The sequence below is a fragment of the Zootoca vivipara genome, chromosome 13 (assembly GCF_963506605.1).
Source record: "Zootoca vivipara chromosome 13, rZooViv1.1, whole genome shotgun sequence".
Taxonomy (NCBI): domain Eukaryota; kingdom Metazoa; phylum Chordata; class Lepidosauria; order Squamata; family Lacertidae; genus Zootoca; species Zootoca vivipara.
In genome coordinates, this window is record NC_083288.1 from 17,550,552 (window position 1) to 17,573,926 (window position 23,375).

A 23,375-nucleotide genomic window follows, 5' to 3' on the forward strand; every position below is an offset into this window, starting at 1 on the left:
GAAGAAGAAGAAGAAGAAGAAGAAGAAGAAGAAGAAGAAGAAGAAGAGCATAGGAGACATACTGTTGGTTGAGGATCATTATTGGTGGCATCAGATGTTCCTATTCTACTACCACAAGACTTCTGCACAAAGAATGAAATAGTCCACTCCAATCCCCTACAGCGTCCTCACGCTGCACCCTCAAAATCAGTTCTGAAGGGTTCAGGGGACCTTCCAGAGCAGATCTGGGGGTGAATGGAGAAGGAGAGGAAGGATCTCGCTATGCGAGTGGAATTCTGCTGGTGGAACATTGGAAAGAGCCCATCATGTTTAAGGTTCCTTTCCAACTCTACAAGTCTATGATTCTAAGATGAGTAGCTCATGGAGATGCTGGTTCCTGGCTGGAGAGTTGCTGCCTCAAAATCTACTCTGCAGGCAGCATCTTTGACTCCCTGCAAATACTATTTTATTAGGTAAAGGACCCCTGGACAGCGAAGTCCAGTCAAAGGCGGCTATGGGGTTGCAGCACTCATTTCACTTTCAGGCCAATGGAGCTGGTGTTTGTTCACAAACAGCTTTCCAGGTCATGTGGCCAGCAGGACTAAACCACTTCCTGCTGCAACGGGACACCGTTACGGATACTAGAGTGGACAGAAATGCCCTTTACCTGGAGTGAACCGGCCCAGGCAAGGTAAACTTTGCTGTCCCCTGTTAATACTACTACTACTTCTACTAATAATAATAATAATAATATACCCCGTCCATCTGACTGGGTTGCCCCAGACACTCTGGGAGGCTTCCAACACATACTGTATAAAAACATAGTAAACATTAAAAAAACTTCCCTATACAGGGTTGCCTTCATATGTCTCCTAACGGTTAAATAGTTACTTATCTCCTTGGCTTGTGGGGTGGGTCGAAGAACTCCATACCCTCCAACATTTCTCTGATGAAAATAAGGACCTCCTAAGGAAAAGCGGGACGTTCCAGGATCAAATCAGAAACCGGGGTGGCTTCTGTAAATCCGGGACTGTCCCTGGAAAATGGGGGCGCTTGGAGAGTCTGGTATGCACACCAAGCCTTTGAAACCCTCACTTCCCAGTCTTGATTAATGGCCACATCATGATGTTGTTGCTGTTTATACCTCACCTTTCTACCTGACAGAGATTCGAGGTGGCTTGGAGTTGAAAATAAAAACTGCTAAACACACACACAAACACAATTGTTTTTATTCTTCTTATTATTATTTTCTATCAATGTTTAATTGTTTTATTTTTAAAATGATTTCCCCCTGTTTTTTTCTGTATTCTATACTAGCTGTCCCCAGCCACGCGTTGCTGTGGCCCATCCCTGTGACTGCCCCCACCCTGCCCGACCCATGACCTATCCCGTTCCCTCCTTCCCCACCCCCCCACCCAGGCGAGTCCCCACCTCCACTCAGGCCAGTCTGTAAGTGTGGCATCTGTATATGCTAGGTAAAGGTAAAGGGACCCCTGACCATTAGGTCTAGTCGTGACCGACTCTGGGGTTGCGCGCTCATCTCGCATTATTGGCTGAGGGAGCCGGCGTACAGCTTCCAGGTCATGTGGCCAGCATGACAAAGCCGCTTCTGGCAAACCAGAGCAGCACATGGAAACGCCGTTTACCTTCCCGCTGTAGCGGTTCCTATTTATCTACTTGCACTTTGAGGTGCTTTCGAACTGCTAGGTCGGCAGGAGCTGGGACCAAGCAACGGGAGCTCACCCCGTCACAGGGATTCGAACCGCCGACCTTCTGATTGGCAAGCCCTAGGCTCAGTGGTTTAACCACAGTGCCACCTGGGTCCCTTCTGTATACGCTACATATACGCAAACAGTCACACATCCGCAAGGAACGTTGTGTCCAAATTTGAACGCAATCGGTCAAGCGGTTTCGGAGTTAGCTTTAGCCGTACGAGCGGGGACCTTTTTACATTTTTATTTACATATAGATATCTATTCAAACCATACAAATAGTTACAATAAAAATAGCAAGGCATCAGCCCTTTCTTTAAAAGCAATCAGTTCCCCCGAAACCTCCTGGAACAAGGAAGTCTTCACCGGAAGGGCAACAAGGAGGGAGCCAGTCTAACTTCTCGAGGGAGGGAATTCCAAAGTCTGGGAGCCCCCTCCTGCGTCCCTACCTAGCGTGGCCTGGGGGGGGGGTATCGGGATCGGAAGAAGAACCTCCCTGGAAGATCCCACAACCCAGGAAGGTTCGTATGAGGGAATACGGTTTTTCGGGTAGCTTGGACCTAAGCCGTCTGTGTGGGGCTTTACAGGTCATAACCAGCACTTTGAATTGTGCCTGGAAACAGACAGGTAGCCAGTGGAGTTGTTGCAGCAAGCGAGTGCCTTGCTTTGGGAATCCAAACGCCAACCTCCAAGCACAGCAATTGCCTCTGGTCTTGTGGGTCCTTGTTGGACTGGAACAAAACCATTGCAGCCCCAACTGCAGCCTGCCCCAGTGCCTGGGGGAGGAGGCCTACCAATCTATTTATTACCTGCTTCAAGGGAGAGCGGAGAAGGAACCCTAGGTGCTGGCTCCTTGGGGCCCAGGGTGCCCGAGCTCCCACAAAATTCCCCATGAGGGGGCCGGGCACCCACAAATTTCAGCCCCAGGGCCATGCACACAGTATGGCACCCACAGCCCCGAGCAACCACGGCTGCGGGGCCAAGCTGGCACTCCCAGAAGGATAGCATAGAGGCATTAAAGACTCACAACTGCCCACCTCTTTTTTTTGTACGGGTTCCAGCAGTCTACCATGCCCGTGCCGTGATATATATGAGCTAGGCGTGTCGACAGGGTCTTGTTTTCCCGTTCAATCAGCCCAATTTTCTTTTGGGCGTCCTATGGAAAGAGAGAGCGAGAGACAGAAACTCGTGAGTTTTTTGTAAAAAAGTTTTGTTTATCCTATAATAAGCAGGAGCTCTCAACCCCCTCCCCAATTCCCCCTCCCACATTTGTTTTTTTAAAACAACATTTTTACACATAGTCATGTCCCCCGTCCCCAGGGATGTAAATTGATTTTTATTTTTTATTTTTTACATTTGGCACATAAAAGCAAAAAACCCCACAACCCACCTCCCCGGCCCCTTTTCCCATGCCTATGTGCGTGACTAAAACTTAAAGCAGAATGTGAACGTTTTATAAAACGGTGAATTGCGGATTTCCCCCCGGTTATTTTTTCTCCTGTTCGGACAGTGCTGCACACCGCAGGAAGAAAAATATATACAGGGTCTCAGGGGGCCTGCATATTCCTACTGCGGGGGAAATGGAAGTTTCATGGAAGGAAATTAGGCAGTTTCAATTGGAAAAAAGAGAATGATCCGTAGTGTAATGTTGTTGTTTTTTTAAAAAAAATATTTATAACTTTCACTTCTACAAATTTCCACATTTTTATTCATCAAAAAGAATAAACAATACATTTATCCATCAACTTCCCTCCTCTCCTTCCATGGTTCATTCTAATTATCCTCTGCCGCTGCATATTCTAATTACTCCATATTAGTTTTTTTCCCCTCCCAGCTTAATTATATACAGTGGAACCTCGGTTTATGAACACCTCGGTTTATGAATTTTCGGTTTATGAACACCGCGGACCCACCTGGAACGGATTAATTCATTTTTCATTACTTTCAATGGGAAAGTTCGCTTCAGTTTATGAACGCTTCAGTTTATGAACAGACTTCCGGAACCAATTGTGTTCATAAACCGAGGTACCACTGTAGTGCTGAATTCACTCTAATCCTGCTAGCATTTTAATTTGAATCTTCAGATACAGTATTTTGCAAATATTTCCCACTCTGCTCCCTGATCTCTTATTCTATTGGTTCAACTTGACATTTCTGCATATTCCATCTATGTTGTCTGCCCTTCCTCCTTCATGGTGTCATGGTTTTGATCCAATTTCCCTAGCAACTTTATCTGCATTTGAAAATATGTATGTGGCAGACTAAATGTTGATGCGGTGACACTGAAATGGTTTCCTTTTCTTAAAAAGAGAATACCAGCTGTGCCCATACATTTTTGTTGCTGTTTGATTTGGTAAATGATATATTCGGGCGGGTGGTGATGCTGTAATGATAATTTATAAGTGAGAAACATTCCCTTATTTGGGAGACTTGACAACCTTTTATTAAAAATTAGGGGGTTGTATCCAACTAACTAACTAACTAACTAACTAACTAACTAACTAACTAACTAACTCAGAGTAGACCTACTGAAATGAATGGAGAAGATGAACTTAGGCCGTCAGGTGGTGCGGATGCCTGATGATCGTCTTCCAAAGCAACTACTCTATTCCAAACTTAAAAACGGAAATAGTGGTGCTGGTGGTCGACAGAAGAGGTTTAAAGACTGGCTCAAGGCAAATCTTTAAAAATGTAGTAGAAACACTGACTATTGGGGAACACTGGCCTGCGAGCGCTCCAGTTGGAGAACAGCCTTCACCAAAGGTGTCATGGGCTTTGAAGACACTTGAACTCAGGACGCAAAGGAGAAACATGCTAAGAGGAAGGCACGCTTGGCAAATCCACACCGTGATCAACTCCCGCCTGGAAACCAATGTCCCCACTGTGGAAGGATGTGGGGATCCAGAACTGGCCTCCACAGTCACTTACGGACTCATTGTTAAAACCGTGTTTATGGAAGACAATCTTACTCGGCTACGAGTGATTGCCAAAGAAGAATAAGAAGCATCTGGCTGTGAACCAGAAGGCTGGTGGTTCAAGCCCACCCAGGGAAGGCTGCTGGCAGGATCCCTGCATTGCAAGGGGTTGGACTAGATGACCCCTGGGGTTCCCTTCCAACTCTACAATTCTGTGATTCTATTCATTTCAGTGGGTCTGCTCTGGGTAAAAGTTAGTTGGATAGAACTCAAGTGATTTGTGGATCTGCCCTAAGCATATCTCCATAACGGGAGGCCTGGCACAGAGGAAGATCTGAGACTGCAGAACAGATGGTTTTGATAGTGTCTACGGATTCTATATTATGCCAGTGCTCATTCTCTCTCGCCTCATGGATTCCAGGGCATCTGGAGAAGAGTTCACACATTACTTCTTTCTATACTTTTAATGTATTTTAATCTTTGTTGGAAGCCGCCCAGTGTGGCTGGGGAAACCCAGTTGGATGGGCAGGGTACAAATATTATTATTATTATTATTATTATTATTATTATTATTATTATTATGAATAACCACAGCCCCAATATGGATCAGATCCCAGCTGCTTTTCCTACTTTTCCGAGCACAGTTCAAAGTGTTGGTGCTGACCTTTAAAGCCCTAAACGGCCTTGACTCTCTATACCTGAAGGAGCGTCTCCACTCCCATCACTCAGCCCGGACACTGAGGTCCAGCACCAAGGGCCTTCTGGCAGTCCCCTCATTGCGAGAAGCCAAGTGGCAGGGAACCAGGCAGAGGGCCTTCTCGGTTGTGGCGCCCGCCCTGTGGAACGCCCTCCCACCAGATGTCAAAGAGAAAAACAGCTACCTGATTTTTAGAAGGCATCTGAAGGCAGCCCTGTTTAGGGAGGCTTTTAATGTTTAATCGATCGTTTTGTTTTGTTTTTCTGTTGGAAGCCGCACAGAGTCGCTGGGGAAACCCAGCCAGATGGGCGGGGTATAAATAATAAATTATTATTATTATTATTATTTGATCCAATTGAGGCTGCAGGTTATTTATGTATGGCGCCACTGCGGCCCGTGTTTTGTGAGTCCCCAGATGGAAAGTGAGCAAGATAAATTCAACAGTGGAAACAAGTTTCGAATGGATGTAATAATGGAATAGTGAATGGTTTATGTAAAATATGCAGGGATTAATGTTATGCAAAATGAACCATGGAACGAGGAGGAGGGAAGTCATTGACATTTTAAGGTTGTTTACATGAATATTTTAAATTGTAAAACAAAAAAATTAATAAAAATTATACACACACGGGGGAAAAAGAGACTGCAAGAGAAAATGTAGGTGAATATATGGCGCCTGTATACTTCAACTGCAGGAGGAAAATGGCCCCTCAGGGAATGGGTGGAATACTTTTAATTGGAAAAAATGGCATATGGAGGAAGAGTTAAAACCCGTTTCTCCCTAGTGTTATGAACCCAATCCACCACCCATCTTGTCCCTTGCAAATGGCCATGACCTCTTTTTTAAAGAGTGAAATTGAAATGATTATTTATTGAAAAGCATGTCTGCACTGCGGGTGAAAAAACAACTCACAGCAGCTTACACAAAAAGAACCAAAGTAACAATGAAATGATCTATCTAGGCATTATTAAGGCTGCAAGCATACACACATTTAATTGGAGTAAGGTCTATTGGATTCAAGAGGGTCAGTTTTGGTCTGTTTTCAAAAACCTATGCAAAATACAATCACTCATAAATAAACAGATCAATACCACAATAGTACTGTACATTGCTTAGCATTCCAAAAGCCCTGCTCATTCTTCCCCAAATGTTTTTGTTCTGATGTTTTTTATGTTTAGTATGAACAGATCACACAATTATAACTAGATCCAGGACAATTCCCTTAATCACGGGGTGTGTTTTGAGTGATTACCACTGTTTTTGCATAAAAAAGCTTGGCAACAGAAATAATAGGAATGATAGTTTCTGTTTAGAAACTGTTTCATGTACTGTACAGTCGTTTGTACCTTGGAAGTCGAACAGAATTCGTTCCGGAAGTCCGTTTGACTTCCAAAACATTCGAAAACCAAAGCGTGGCTTCTGATTGGCTGCAGGAAGCTCCTGCAGCCAATCGGAAGCTGCGGAAGCCCCGTCGGATGTTCGGCTTCCAAAAAGACTTCGCAAACCGGAAAATTCACTTCCAGGTTTGCGGCGTTCGGGAGCCAAAACATTCAAGAACTAAGCTGCTCGAAAACCAAGGTACGGCTGTAGATACAGTATATAAAAATTTTTGGGGGTCTACTGACACATCCAAATCTTATGTGGCACAATGACATCTAGTTTTGTCGAGCCAGCACTGCCAGAAATACCTTGTAGTCACAGCTAAGAAAACAAAAACTGGCTGATAAGAAGCTGTTGGGAATGTTTCCTTTTCTAGATTGGGGAGAACGATGACGTTTGGTTGCCCCTAAGAAGGAGAAATTCCTTTCTCCCCTCCCTGTCACTTTGGTTAGTGGTTGAATTAACATTAGGGGAAACGCTTTGTAAAACTGAAAAGGGAAAACATCTATTTATTCCTTTCTAATTTCACATTTTTAATTGCAATCTCTTGCTGCAATGTTCTCTGCTTAATGAGGAGCAAGTTAGAGGACTTGAAGAAGTAGTAGTAGTTTAATTAAGGTACAGCAAAGGTAAAGGCACCCCTGAACATTAGGTCCAGTTGCGGTCGACTCTGGGGTTGCAGCGCTCATCTCGCTTTACTGGCCGAGGGAGCCGGTGTACAGCTTCTGGGTCATGTGGCTAGCATGACCCTCTGGCGAACCAGAGTAGCCACATGGAAACGCTGTTTACCTTCTCGCCGGAGCGGTACCTATTTATCTACCGGTACTTGCACTTTGACGTGCTTTCGAACTGCTAGGTTGGCAGAAGCTGGGACCGAGCGACGGGAGCTCACCCCGTTGCGGGGATTCGAACCGCCGATCGGCAAGCCCTAGGCTCTGTGGTTTAACCCACAGCGCCACCCGCGTCCCTAGTTTAATTAAAGAACTACGTAAAGGGGTCTTCTCTCCTTTAGTCATTCTTTTCCTTGGCTTCTCACCCTGCCTTTTTCTCTGACCAAACCTCCTAAACTAGATATGGGAGGTGCCCCATTTATCCTTACATCTCCCTTTTTCTAAACAATCTCTCTCTCTCTCTTTTTAATGAACTATAAGTCTCTCTGGGGCCTTCTGGTTTTGAGTGGACCTTCTCAGACTCATTTCTGAAGACGCTTCATTCCCCCCACTCCCCCCCCCGAAGGTATGACTACAGTGCTTTCCTCCTGCTTCTTTTTACCCCTGCTGTGTTACTCCTCCTTTCTTCTCTCATTCCTCTCTTTCTGGTGTATGGAGGAGATACCATTGGCTACGTTGCAATATTTCTCCAACGGAAGTCGGCATGTTGTCTGATCTGGGGGCTACTTCTTCGTTTGACAACAACCCTCTTTGTTCCTGGGGTACCATACCGCACTTGAACTTCATTTTTGGGTTGTAGAGGGATCGGTGCTCATGAATTTGTGCCATATTATTGCTTCTCTCTCGGTTTTTTTACTGAACACTTCAAGCTGAGTCAGAGTTAAGGTGTTCCAGCCATAACAGTATGGTCCTGAGTTTTCTAATAAACAAGAGCTCAGCAGGGAATTTTCCCATTTCCACCCCGTAATCCAGCTATGCCAAGTAAGGCTCTGTTTTTGTATCCGAGGCCTTTTTCAGCAAACGCTTCACAATTTCCACTGTGCTTTCTATGGGAGGCAGATTTAATATCAAATGGCTATCCGTGGAAGTAACAATAACTGTATTGAACATTCACGAGCACTTCTAGTCGAATGGTATTTGCCAGAATCCCGTAGAGGCATCTGAATTTGAAAAAATACCATGACCCCAAAACTGAACTTCTTTCAATGGAGCCAGGCACAGTCTGAGCGACGTCCAATATGTTTCTTCTTTATGAGTATTGAAAAATGGACCCGTTCCATGGGCTCATCTACACTTTTAGCGATCTCCAGATATTTGAGGGCTGAAGGAACTTCTGCAAGGTGCATATATCACTGGTTTTTTTGGCTCTGTTAATTGGATTTTATACAGTGGCTTTTGCACGATTCTGTAGACAAACGTTTCTGAACTTGAACACCGTAAACCCAGAAATAAATGCTTCGGTTTTCAAACATTTTTCAGAAGTTGAACATGTCACGCAGCTTCCATATTGAGTTTTCCGTATTGAGTTGTCCGTATTGAGTTTTTTGTTTTTGAACATTTTGGAACTCGGTCTTCTTGAACAGATTATGTTTGAAAACCAAGGTACCACTGTATACACTTTCCACCTTGCCTGTTCCTTCAAAGACATCAGGATACAATGTGAATATCTTGGGTTTGCCTTACGATGTGCAGTCTTTTAACCAGAAAATGACAAGTTTTTTGTCCGAGGAAAGGTTCTGTGTTCCCACACACTATTGAGCTAGGATGACCGCCATTCGATCTTGGAACCTGTTCTGCAAATTCACAGACACCTCTGTGCGTCATTTCTTCCCCAGCAGAAGCCCTCAACCTCATATTTTGCTTTCTACCAGTTGTTTTTTTAAGAAGACTTTGAAAGGTTGTATCAGTGATGACATTGACCTGTAATCCCGTGTCCAACTTTTATTCCGCCACAATTCCACTTGTTCAAAAGGGAACGGTCCATCCCTCATGCGGAAATCTTCCTCTGCTTTGTCTTGTGGGGAGATATCCGCTTACACTTGTCTTTTCTTCTGAGCTTGCCTTGGTTGGCTCAGCCCCTGCGCGATGGATGGTTCCCGCCTGCGTCATCCCCGGGCCGACCAATAAGGTTGACCGGGGGCGGGGCTCGGCAGTTTAAAGCCCCCTGCAGGCGGGAACCCAGCCTCTTTCACCTCCCTGTTTGCCCACACACCCTTTAGGCCAGGGGCCGCTGCTATGGACGTCAGTTGGTTTCCTGGTTAGTCAGGGGCTGGGTAGGACTTTTCCCACTTGGGCTAGCCGAGATGGGTTTTTCGCCTATCTCATAGCAATTCGTCACAACTTTGGTTTGGCGGTTAGGTGTTGGAAATTTGCATAACAACAAGATGAAGGAGGGGGCAGGTTACGTCATCAACTGCCCAAATTGGAGAAGTAATCCGTTAAAGGATTCCGGGGGCGGGGCTTGGTCCAGAGCCTGGAGACGCCAGGGCCGTAAGGCACGCCCCTCCGGTGGTCACAGGAGGAATTCCGGTAGATGTATATCACTGGACTCCTTACTGGTGATTAACTTCTCATCGACTTCAACACACGGGTTGGAGTCGGATATAGTTTGATAGGTTCCAACGCCTAAGCCAATACCGCTCATCATCCGTAATCAATAAAGTTGTCGCCTTAACCACCCAATTATAACTTAAATCTTGTGTCTTGTGTCTTTATTTCTGGGAAGGAGGGACATTGCCACACAACACACTTTTTTTGCAAAGCGGTTTTATTTTTCGCAAGCGTCACAACACTTCCATATTGCAGGGCAGTGATTGTGCTTCCGGCTTCTTTCACACTGCATGCACTTCTCTTGACAAGGCATTAATTCAGATGTGTGCATGTTGCATCGCTGGAAATCTGTGATTCCCTTCTTCGCATTTCCCCCCCTCAGGGGCTGTACCTTCTATGAAAACCTGCTCCCACTATATCTGGGATTCCTGTGGCTTCTGTCCTCAGAAATCGTAACAATGCAAAGACTTAATAAGGTTTCCCTTTAATACTTGCATCCTAGCCTCGCAGCCTGAACTGCCCTTTCACGAGTCAGATCGTAGTCTTGCAGGAGATTTTTTTGTTTTAATAAAAAGTTCTCAGTCTCCAACCCTCAACACTATCTGATCTCTAATTAATGAGGGTCCCACAGTTGCATTTCTGAATCATCTATTAAAAGTCCGTATCGATTCCCCTTCTTCTGAGGGAAAACTTAAATCTTTCATAAATCTCATTGCTCTTGGTCTTGCGATACTCATCCAATTTCTGCACACCTACTGATAAAAAAAATCCTCTTCCTCCTGGCTTGATTGCGTGGCCAGGAAAATGTCTACTGCCTCATGCCCTGCTACAGGCAAAAACATGGTTACCTTTTGAGGATCTCCTTTTCATCCATTCCTGTAGCTTGCATGTCGACGGTGAAATCGCATTTAGACCTCCTCCAGGAGTTTGCTGCATGTCCACTAAGTTTCAGCTCCCTCAGGAGCCTCGAACCATTCCATCTTTTCTCTCATTCCATTCTTGCATTTTCAGTTTTTCTGCCCCTTACTTTTCTCGCTGACCTTACTCCTGGTACCACGAAATGTTCTCTCATTCAATGACGAGCAGCTCCGAGGAGCTGAACAGCAAATAGTTTTATGCAAGAGCTATGCATAGCACATGATTTTCTCCCGTAGCCACTGTCTTGCTTTTAGCCCTACCTCCTGCTCGGGCCTGAACTAAGGGGAGTGCCCTTCAAGATATGGTGACATTTACCCTCGCTTCTACTGCCACAGGTACATTTTGCGTCTCCGTATTATCTGGCTCCACAATCTTGGGGAGTGTTAGCTTCTGAAGAAAAAAGAGTATGGAGACTTGATTAGATTTGCTAGTAGAAGAAAGCTCTAACTAATACGTTCTACGGCTTCTTTGTTAGCTCTTTTGAAGCCACGGTGGAACCTTTGGCTCTCAAATGTAACCCGTTCTGGAAGTCAGTTCCAAAACCAAAGCGTTCCAAAACCAGGGCGCGCTTTCCCATAGAAAGTAACGCAAAATGGACTGATCCATTCCAGACTTTCGAAAACAACCCCTAAAACAGCAATTTAACATGGGTTTTTACTATCTAACGAGACCATTGATCCATAAAATGAAAGCAATAAACAATGTGCCGCGGTCACACAGTCGATCAATCAGTAGCTGAACTGGGTTCCACACAGTAACACACAAAAAAGAGCCGCAAAAACAAAAACGCAAAATAAATAGCAAAAAACAGACAGAGCTCAGCATAACACTCAAAACGGAAGTGTGGCACCCAAATCGGAAGTGTAACACTCAAAACGGAGCATGTTTGGCTTCCAAAAACAGTTTGCAAACTGGAACACTTTGCAGTGTTTGGGTTCCAAGTTGTTTGAGTACCAAGGCGTTTGAGAACCAAGGTACCACTGTACTTTTAAAAAACAAAAACAAACTGCAAAACTATTCAGATGGTATGCTAAAACGCCTCACCTATTTGTCTCCTTTTTCTCAAAGGAACTTTACTTATCAAATAGCCGAATGCAATGCGTTTCAGACGTTCCCTTTAGAACTCACGTTTTTCCCGGTGTTGAGGGGAACTAGATCATTTGTGTTTCTGTTCCATCCTTTGGATTTCTTGTTTATTACCCTGGTTCTTTTTCTTCTGTGCTTAGTCACATGTATAATAATAATAATAATAATAATAATAATAATAATTTATACCCTGCCCTTCCCAGCCAAAGCCGGGCTCAGAGCGGCTAACACCAAATATAAAACAACTGATTAAAATACAACTCAAACAACAAGACTAAATACATCAAAATTAAGTTAAAAATTAAAAATGAAACCTCATATAAAAGGGAAAAAGAAAGGGAAAATGGGGGAGGGAATCAGATTGGCTCCAGGCCAAATGCCAGGTGGAACAACTGTGTCTTACAGGCCCTGTGGAAAGAAATCAGGTCCCGCAGGGCCCTGGTCTCAGGAGACAGAGCACTCCACCAGGTCGGGGCCAGTGTTGAGAAGGCCCTGGTTCTAGTTGAGGCTAATCTGATTTCCTTCGGGCCCAGGACCTCTAAGGTATTGCTGTTTATGTTCCTTAAGGTCCTCCGCGGGGCATACCGGGAAAGACGGTCCCGTAAGTACGAGGGTCCTAGGCCGTAAAGGGCTTTAAAAGTCAAAACCAGCACCTTAAATCTGACCCCGTACTCCACCGGGAGCCAGTGCAGCTGGAAAAGCACTGGGTGAATATGCTCCCATGGCAAGGACCCTGTGAGGAGCCTCGCTGCAGCATTCTGCACCCGCTGGAGATTCTGGGACAGCTTCAAGGGCAGCCCCGCGTAGAGCGAGTTACAGTAGTCAAGCCTGGAGGTGACCGTCGCATGGATCACTGTGGCCAGATCAGGGCGGGAAAGGTAAGGGACCAACTGCTTAATGCGGCGAAGGTGAAAAAATGTCGCCTTAGCTGTTGTAGTAACCTGTGCCTCCATAGAAAGGGAGGCGTCAAGGATTACACCCAAGCTCTTAACGGAAGGCAATGGCACTAATTGGGCCCCTGCAAGAAAAGGGACTTGGTCCTTCATCCCCATGCCATCCCAACCCAGCCAGAGGACCTCTGTCTTCGAAGGATTTAGTTTGGCTCCCACAAAACCATCCAGCCACAGCCTCCAAGCACCTGGTCAGTGTGTCCGGGGCCGAGTCGGTGTGGCCATCCACCAGCAGATAGAGCTGAGTGTCAACCCAGCCCAAAGCTCCGGACAATCCTGGCATTATGTTATGTTATTGATTTATATACCGCTTCCTTGCCAAAATGAGCTTCTAAGCGGTTTACAAATGTAAAACCAATTACCATATTTTTCCATGTATAACAGTGTATAAGATGACCCTTATTTTTGGGGGACCCCAAATTAAGGAAATGAGGGGAGATTGCCCAGAGTTGTTAACCTTTTTTTGGGGGGGGGAATTGCCCACAGCTGTTGAGCTTTTTTTGGGGGGGGGGGAGATTGCCGCCAATCGCTCACACGCCTCACCGCCACTGCCAATCACATGCCTCGCTGAAGCCACCAATCGTCGCCAGCAGCTGCCAATCACCTGTCCAATTGCCGCCGCAGCAGCAGCCAATCGCTAGCAGACCTTGATGCAACCACCAAACACCCGCCCAATTGCCGCAGCAGTAGCCAATCGTCAGAAGGCCTTGCCGCAGCCACCAATCACCTGCCCAATCGCCGCAGACAATCTCCGGATCACTCTGCCACCAATCGCCCACTCCCCACTGCACTATCTGTGTATAACACAACCACCAATTTTAAACATTTTTGATAATAAAAAATCGTCTTATACACAGAAAAATACGGTACATATAAAAAACAATTACACATGATTTAAATACACAACGAAACAATTCCACTCATACTTTTAGAAACAGCCATAAACTTAGTGTAGTTTTATTACACATGCAACCGCAAAACAGCCTAACTCCGTAGATAGTTCCCAGATATAAGCTGGAGTCTGGAGGGGCCCTGAATATTTTTTAAAAATAAGCACATCCCATTCTCCCTAAATGTTCTCACCTCATTTTTCAGTTTTTTTAAAAAAAGGCTTCGGGAGGGAAAGCGTGGAGAACAGAAGTTAACCTTTCCCAACGTGCTGATTCCCCACTCCAAATTGCACCTGTTTTCCTTCTTGTGGGGTTTTAGACATGTGCTTTGGGAGGCCAAGGAGATGTTTGGAACCAGATGGCATGAAAAGCTGCGTAGGGTTTGATCAGAAGCAGAAAAGTGATGGGCAAAGCGCAAGCTCTGTGCCCTGCCTTTTGAAAGGATCGGGTTTTTTTAGTTGCATTTGCTTTCACCTAAACGGTCTAACTTTATACCCAACATCAGCACCAATTGCAAAGGGAAAGCTCATGTACCTGTATCTTGGAAACCTTGAAGAAGAGGTGAGTCTTGGCCTCCGGAGCTTTACTATCCACATGACTTCTAGCTGCCGGGAGAAGAGAAAATGATTGTTTTCAAAAGGGTAGAAATAGATCTCTGCCTCCATACATACCGTATTACCTTCAAATATCCTGATCTAGTCTACACTGCTTTTCCAGGTACCGAGATACCGAAGGACCGGAAAAGAAACTGTTTATGAACGCGACAACAGCTATTAGCCCAGAGATGGAAGGAAGAAACAGCCCCGGCCAGAGAATTAACCTTACTAATCTTTGCCCACACAATAAATTTGTTAAACAAAACATGATTTTTAAAAAGTTAAGCAAGACTGGACCGAAGGGCATTTGTGGTACCTAAAACTTTATAACTTCCTAGTTCTGAGCTGCATAAGAACATAGCAGAGGATAACTTTGTTTCCCCCTAACATCTTAGAGAAGATTTCGTGTTATTATACTGCTACATACCTGTCAGGGACTGGGCAGAGGGGGAATGTTGGAGACCACCTCCCTATTCTGACCCTTCCAGGGGGGAGGAAGAGGAAGACAGAAGAGATGTACAACAGGGGTTTGAGGGAAGTCGCAGCTCAGAGGCAGATGAGGGGAAAAGCTGGGGAAATCATGGGAGAGCCGGAACAACACCCAGCTGTCATGTTGTTATTAGAAAGCATTCCAGACTCTCCATCTCCCAGAAACCAGCGAGCCTTAAAAGTAGGAGAGCAAAGAGCTCAAAGACAGAGGGTACTTAGCAGCCACCGTAGAGGAGACGATGAGAGAGAGACGGGTGGTGGTGGAGATTCACTCGGGACACCGCCATTATCCAAGAGGCTGGGTTCTATAGCCTCTCTCTGTAAAGATTGAAATAAAGAAGGACAGCAAGAAACGTTTCCTTGTCTTTATACTTTCCTGGGCAACCAACTTTGTTGCTCCTCAACCTTCACTTCTGCCTTGATGGTTAGAGCCTGATAAGGCTTTCGATAAGGCAGTTCAACAGCCTTTGGATTTGCTCTCCTTCCTCGGAACTGCAGCAGCCTATGCCTCCAGTCTCATTCAAACAGAAGCAAACCTAGGTGCCCTTAAAACTCACTTATCTGTAAAGCCCATAAATATGGGACAAAGCAGACAAAATGACAACCCATTTGCCATCAGTAAGTATAATGAGAAGTAAAGAATAGAACAGAAAATTGAATTACACCAGCTCTAAAACTCCAGCCCTAATATTTTAATTGGGCTTCCTTTTGTTCCAGGGCTAAATAAATATAGAACATTGTTTCTGAAGTTGACAAACTGCATTGAGGTTCTCCTTCCACAGGCTTCCTACGTGTTGTTAAATTGCTCATAAGCATGGCATGCCGAGCTTTAGGCGACCATTTCTCAAGAATATGGATTTTGTTTCTGGTATTTGGCAATTAAAATCTGTTCAACAGATTTGCCATTAAGTATACAGTATGTATTTCTCTGGCAAATAGAAGGGGAAGAAATGGAGGCAGTGAGAGATTTTACTTTCTTGGGTTCCACGATCACTGCAGATGGTGACAGCAGTCACAAAATCAAAAGGCGCCTGCTTCTTGGGAGAAAAGCGATGACAAACCTAGACAGCATCTTAAAAAGCAGAGACATCACCTTGCCGGCAAAGGTCCGTATAGTTAAAGCTCTGGTTTTCCCAGTAGTGATGTTTGGAAGTGAGAGCTGGACCATGAAGAAGGCTGATCGCCAAAGAATGGATGCTTTTGAATTATGGTGCTGGAGGAGACTCTTGAGAGTCCCATGGACTGCAAGTATATCAAACCAATCCATTCTGAAGGAAATCAGCCCTGAGTGCTCACTGGAAGGACAGATCCTGAAGCTGAGGCTCCAATACTTTGGCCACCTCATGAGAAGAGAAGACTCCCTGGAAAAGACCCTGATGTTGGGATAGATTGAGGGCACAAGGAGAAGTTATTCCTGGTCATTATAGGAACAACTGTTCAAAAAACTGGTGTGCCTTTTTATTTTATTGTTTTCTCTGCCCTCCCTTTCCCTTTTACCTTGTGTGTTTTTTTCTTTGTTTAGATTGTAAGCCTGCAGGGAGCGACTGTCTTGTTCCAATAGGATGAAGACCAGGGTGCAAATGCTCTAAATTATATATAGCATGAGTCACTTAATCTCAGGGAGAGGTTATGGGTTGGAGCCCAATGCTGGGCAAAAAAATCCTGCCTTTGCAGGGGGTTGGACTAGATGACTCTCGTGGTCCCTTCCAACTCTACGATTCATATATCACAGAATGAAACAAAGCAATCTGGAAAACCAAACCACCAGAATAAATCAAACTTCTATCACAGCTCTGTGAGATACAAATCTCCAGCAGGCTCCAGCCAGTAGGTTCTTTTCTGGAAAGCACATGCTTGCAACACTATGGTGTCTGGATAGTGCCCACCATACCTGCCAAGTTCCGGCCTGAGAAATAAGGGACTGGGTCAGAAAGAGCAGACCGGAAGTAGCGCTGCCGCCATTTTGGAACTGGGCGGAGCATGCTCAGAAGCGACTTTTGATGCTGCTCTGCCCTGTTCCAAAATGGCCGCCGCACCAGAAGTCGTGCTGCAACCATTTTGGAACTGGGCAAAGCAGCATCAAAAGTCGCTTCTGAGCATGCTCCGCCCAGTTCCAAAATGGCCGCCGCACCAGAATAAACCGGGGAAAAACAAAAAATTCTGTTTTTTCAGCTGGGGACAGCTGGAAAAACGGGGGTTTCCCGGGGAATACAGGAGACTTGGCAGCTATGGTGCCCACTGAGCTGTCAAGGGCTGGCTTTATATTGATGCTCCTGACTTTCAGCAGGTGGGCAGATCGGATTGCTTGAATCTTGCATCTCTTCCAACTTTTAAATCTACAATCCTATGCACACTGGAGAACCCCCGATTGAACTGAGTGGGGTCTACAACTTCTAAGTAAGCATTCATAAGATCACCCAGCATAGTTATTGTACTCAGCAGGTTTAGGATTGCAAGAAGTTAAGCCTACCTAGTTCTTTTTTGCCACGAAACACATATTCACCAGTACGGGACGGATTCCTTGCACAGGTGATTATTCTTTGCTTAGAATTGGCAACCACCACAGGGAATGTCAAGACATCGAAGCTGCTCATCTTGGCACAAGCCCACCACTGCCAGGTCCCAAGTCAAAAAGGCAAAGCTTGGGGGCTTAGCTTCTGAAAACCACCTCCCACTTGTTGTCATAGATGCCACAGCTGTGACATCATTGGCTGTGAAATGCCATAAGCGGGAAGGATGGCAACACAAACTCCCAAGAGCCTTTGGATGCTGCCAGATGAGATAGTGCCACCCAGGTGAGATACCTGGGGAAGGCTGGCTCAAGAGAATTGCAATGCTGGGTCAAAGAAATAGGTTGTCAGGAGGGCTGCTGAGGAGGAATGGTGGGAGCCTCCCCCTCCCCCTGATCCAGATCCGGAATCTTCCCAGGAGCAGGAGGACAGTATAGATTTGGAACAGTGGTTTGCAGAGGGGCATACTTCAGAAGGCAGAAACTGGGAAATACTGGGAAATACAGCTAGCAGAAGAAACACTGGGAGAGAGAAGGTTAACAGATTCGCTGTCTCTGGAAAGCATTCCTCAGCTCTCCTCAAGGTCAAGAAGAGCTCAGAAAGTGTCAGAACAGAAAGCACAGAGGGGACAAGCTCAGATTACAAGACATAGGAGTAACGTGGATTAACAGGGATGGAAGAGGGTGGGATCCTTAATTGGGAGCACCGCCAATTTCTAGGAGATGGGTTCTTTGTTCTCTGGCTGTGATTATTAAAGGTTCTAACTGGTAAGAAAACTCATTTTCCTTTGTTCTGCTTATCTACTGCCACGTGGGCGGGGGCGGGGGAGGAAGCCGATTCCCTGAAGCCTGACATGGGTCCAGCTTGCTCAGCATTCTGCCCATGGAAGGAAAAGGCTTCAAAGGACAGAGAACAGACAAAGAGGGATAACTTGTCCATCATGAACAGAATTGGAAAAGAACAATAGCCTGGATTTAAAGCAGTGCTCCAAGCACCCGAGGATAAATGTCAAAATAAATAAATAAATAAAAACCAAGCATCCGTTTGCCCCCTCGTGTTGCTTTATATTTGGTAACAAATAAAGAGCTTTATTGTTGTGCTAGCCAAAGGCCGTGACAAATCGAAAAGCAGAACACAAAACAGAGCTATATGCCTAGCATTTATTAGGAAAACTAACAGATTGGCTACATACAAACAAAATTCTGCGTGGAGAACAAGGGATTCAGCGCTATCGACCAATTCTTTATGCTAAATCGTATTAGCGGGAAGTATACCGGCAACAAGAAGAACAAGCTGTTTCTGTTGCATTTATTGATTTATTTGCTGCTTTTGACTCCATAAATCATAGCAGATTGTGGGAGAAACATTTGAACACCAATATTGAACCCAGACTCCTCCTGCTGATTTGAGTTTTATCTGGAGAGCATCTAGCTAGCATCCAGTTGCATTTACTAACTGTAAATTAGTTAGTAATTTGGAGGTCTTTTGCCTACATTTTATGTTAGAAATAGATTGTTTTGGCAGAAAAATGGAATAATAAACATGGACTGGGGAAAATGTGTTTAGAGTATAAAAACAATTGTCTCTGAACATGTTCTGGAGATATTTATAATACTGCCTGTCAGAGTATTGCGTGGTCGTGGGTTCCCCACGTTAATTCTGTGCTAAGAAAATAATTTATTTTGCCTTCAGCCAGCTTTAGGGACAACTGAATTACGGTTTTTTTCTCCTCACTTGGTTCGATTGTTTTATTTTTTTTCAAGTTATAGCCCATTTTTCTGCATATAACACTTGAAGCGATTAACAACAACAATAATAATGAAGATACATTGTCACAAAGTTGGAGAACTTTTGTCCGTGCAACCTGCCCCCCGCTTTTAAAAAAACAGTGAAATAAATAAATAACAGCAAGAGAAAAAAAGAGCAGATAAAAATCAATCAAGTGTCAGAACAGTCAACAGGCAGTGTTCACTAAAAACACGTTGAAATGAGCAATAACAAAAGAAACCAACTATTTGTACCAAGCATGATTTTATTCATATTCTGTAGCTGCTTTTCATATAAAATATGGCACTGGGGCTCAGTTACACATATTTGCATGTAAGGTAAAGGTAAAATGTAAAGGACCCCTGGACAGTTAAGTCCAGTCAAAAGTGACTATGGGGTTGCGCCGCTCATCTCGCTTTCAGGCCGAGGGAGCCGGCGTTTGTCCACAGACAGCTTTCCGGGTCATGTGGCCAGCATGACGAAACTGCTTCTGGCGCAATGGAACATCGTTTATCTTCCCGCCACAGCAGTACCTGTTTATCTCCTTGCACTGGCATGCTTTCCAACTGCTATGTTGGCAGGAGCTGGGACAGAGCAATGGGAGCTCATCCTGCTGTAGGGATTCGAATCGCTGACCTTCTGATCGACAAGGTCAGTGGTTTAGACCACAGCCTTCCTCTTTACCATGTTCCTCCCTTTCGTCCTGAGTTCGAGCATGTTCAAAGCCCATGACACCTTTGGTAAAGGCTGTTCTCCAACTGGAGGGCTTGCAGGCCAGTGTTTCCCAGTTGTCAGTGTTTCTACTACTTATCTTAATATTTGCCCTGTCTTTAAACCTCTTTTGTTGACCACCCGCATTACACTTTCCATTTTTAAGTCTGGAATAGAGTACAGTCATACCTCGGTTTAAGTACACTTTGGTTTGAGTACTTTCAGTTTAAGTACTCCGCGGACCCGTCTGGAACAGATTAATCCACTTTCCATTACTTTCAATGGGGAAGTTCGCTTCAGGTTAAGTACGCTTCAGGTTAAGTACGGACTTCCAGAACCAATTACACTCATACCTCGGATTAAGTACGCTTCACGTTGAGTAATCAGTGGACCCGTCTGGAATGGATTAATCCACTTTCAATGGGAAAGTTCGCTTCAGGTTAAGTGCTCCATGGACTGTCTGGAACGGATTAATCCATTTCCCATTACTTTCCATGGGAAAGTTCGCTTCAGGTTAAGTACGTTTCAGACTTCCGGAACCAATTGTGTACTTAAACCGAGGTACCACTGTAGTTGCTTTGGAAGACGATAATCAGGCATCCGCACAACCCGACCAGTCCAATGAAGTTGATGTTGAGGAACCATTGCTTCGACACTGGTGGCTGGAGTAGGAGCAGCTGGGAGCTGTCCAACAGAGCTAGCGGCTGGTGGCAACCAGGGCTTTGCCAGGAGGCCTGGAGCAGAGGAGGAACTGTCCAACAAAATCCAGAGCTAGGTTAGCAAAGCTTGGAGAGGTGTTGACTCAAGAGCTCTTCCACCAGCAACTAACAGAGATAAAAGGTGAATGTGTGTGTGTTTAGCAGAACCAGCTGTCGTGCCTCTTCCTGGAGTTCAGTGGGGTACAAAAGACATGCTTCATCCGAGCTCAGTTCCTATTCAACCATCTGAGGCACAGTGGCTGAGCCCCCTTCCTCTAGCCCTGGAGCAAACCTCGCAGAGGAAATATGTCAAAGACAGTTTCTCCTCTACCCCCAGCTCTTGAGTCCCAGCAGTTGAAAGGTTCGTGCCCGCATGTTATATTCTGCCAGGGATATGCCCTTTCCTAGTGGAGAATAGGAGTTATAACCAGTAACGGGATATTATAAGCTAGAATCAGGGCTCCCCCCCCCCGCCAGAACTCATCAGAACTCAGTTCCAGCACCTCTCAGGTGGGTGCCATTGCCATGATATGAGAACAAGGGAGGCAATCGTGGCAAGTTCTGGCACCTCTTTTTATAGAAAAATAGCACTGGATATAATAACACCTGGATAGCTCCATCGGTAGAGCATGAGACTCTTAATCTCGGGGTTGTGAGTTTTAGAGCCCCACGTTGGACAAAAAGATTCTTGCTTTGCAGGGGGTTGGTTTAGAAGACTTTCGTGACCCCTTCCAACCCTACAATTCTATGGTTCTATTCTTCTTCTTGATTGGAGTTTGATGTCATGCTGTTGCTGTGAGTTTCATTCTTTTGCTAGCCAGCCTGGAAATGCCAATTGACTCTGAAGCATGGCATATGAATCTTAGCAATAAATGACTTTTGTTTGCTTTATTATTATTATTAATACCTTATACCCCTAATTTCCTGTTCAAAACAGAACATCCAAGGCTGCTAACAACGGAAGGCGGGGAGGAAGGGGGATTAAAAGATACATAAAACAATCAGATACAATAAAATCAACCCACAACACAGGAAAAAACGGGGGGGGGACAGTAATAAACAGAGCAACTAGCCCTCCAACCCACCAACCTTTGGAGCAAAAAGGCTTTTACAGAAGCTCCTGAATAGGTGGTAAACATCCCAGGCTTTGAGCCCAGAGTTCTCTATCTGTATGCCTCCATTTTGCAAACCTGGAACAATGATGGCATTGTTACTTCCGAGTGAGCATTCTTTTTCTTAGCAAGATTTCGGCAGGCCATACGGCATCGCTGGAGCACATGCATTGCACGCAGAATGTTCCGGGTTCAATCCTTGATATCAGAAACCCTGGATAGCCTACAGCAGGCTTCCTCCAGCTCGGCCCTCCAGATGTTTTGAGGCTACAAGTTTTCCCATCATCGCTGACCACTGGCCCTGCTAGCTAGGGATCATGGGAGTTGTAGGCCAAAAACATCTGGAGGGTTGAGTTTGAGGAAGCCTGGCCTACAGCCTCTCAATGCGGACACCACTCAACCAGGCAGACAAAGGATCTCACTCTGTGTAATCAGGGGCGGACTCTGGTAATATGGCGCCTTCAGCGAGGACAAAATTTGGCACCCTAAACCCCCCCCCAATATTTATTATTTCCCCAACAATTCCTTTCCTATTTATTATTATTCTGCGCCCCCTTGGCTCGGCGCCCTTTGCAGGGAAACCACCCGCACCGCCCTAAATCCAGCAGTGGTATAATGCATTTTCCTTTGTCCCCAGACTGTCTGCCAAAAGCCCAGAATTGCTGTTGATTAATAGCAATAACAACAACAACAACAACAATTTATTATTTATACCCCCCACCCATCTGGCTGGGTTTCTCCAGCCACTCTGGGCGGCTCCCAACAGAATATTAAAAACTTTTACGATAAAAACAATCAAACATTAAAAGCTTCCCTAAACAGGGCTGCCTTCAGATGTCTTCTAAAAGTCAGAAAGCTGTTTATTTCCTTGACAACTGATGGGAGGTCGTTCCACAGGATGGGCGCCACCACCGAGAAGGCCTTCTGCCTGGTTCCCTGTAACCTCATGTCTCGCAGGGAGGGAACCACCAAAAGGCCCTCGGAGCTGGACTTCAGTGTCTGGGCTGAACGATGGGGGTGGGGTATACTATAACGAGCTAATGAGGTTAGGAGATGGTATACTATAACGAGCTAATGAGGTTAGGAGATGGTCACTGGGTAGGTGGGTGGGGAGTTCTCTGCACTTTTGAATTTCTCTGTCGTTTCAAAGGAGGTTTCCATCACCGCTTGGAAAAGGCGGAGCCCGTTTTAGAGCTGGCAGGAAGTAGCAGCAGAGGCCTGCGGTGCTTGCAAGAGACACAAACAGGCGAGAGCGCCTTTGCATGTGGGGTCCCCTTTGTATTAGCCGCTGCTTGCTTGCTTGAGGTACCTGTTCCCCAAATCCTACCTGTACCCCAGATATTGCATACCCACCGTAAGCCTCCGTCACACTCTCATCAAGAGAAAACCCAACCCAGCGGTGGTGGCCCCAGAATTTCTCCTTATATCCTAACAGGGCCCATTTCCTTGTGGTAGCAGGTAGGAGTCCATTTCTTAAGTATGTTTGACCTGAGCTATTTTATTTGTAGGCGGCGGGTTTTAAGCAACAGAACAATGCCCGCTGCAGCCATCGGCTGCAATAGGGGCTCTGCTCTCAGGTGCCAGCACAATGCCTTCGCTTCTGATGTTCCAAAGTTCTGGTGTTTGCAGGATCTTTATCACGACTTCCTCAAAGGCCGTTTCCACGCCATCCTTCATTTTAGCACTGGTCTCTAGGCAGAAACAAACAGCAAGGCACTGCTTGAAATGTGAAGACCTAGGCTT

General features: G+C 45.4%; 1 protein-coding gene across 5 annotated transcripts in view; it reads right to left on the reverse strand.

Moving 5' to 3' along the window:
* LOC118094740 (ras-related protein Rab-18-B) overlaps window positions 1-23,375 on the reverse strand; it is a 45,035-nt gene that overhangs the window by 7,754 nt on the left and 13,906 nt on the right. For 3 of the 5 annotated variants that reach the window (XR_009558444.1, XM_060281415.1, XM_060281414.1), the window contains 2 exons: window positions 14,284-14,354; window positions 2,729-2,847 (listed from right to left, as the gene is read on the reverse strand). Coding sequence is in view for 4 of the 5 variants with exons in the window: in XM_060281415.1 (XP_060137398.1) it covers window positions 2,729-2,847; window positions 14,284-14,354 (190 nt within the window). In the remaining variant the exon portion in view is untranslated. Of the gene's footprint in view, window positions 1-2,728; window positions 2,848-13,388; window positions 14,355-18,401; window positions 23,324-23,375 lie in introns of those variants that run through there. The other 2 variants (XM_060281417.1, XM_060281416.1) reach the window with 2 other exon arrangements.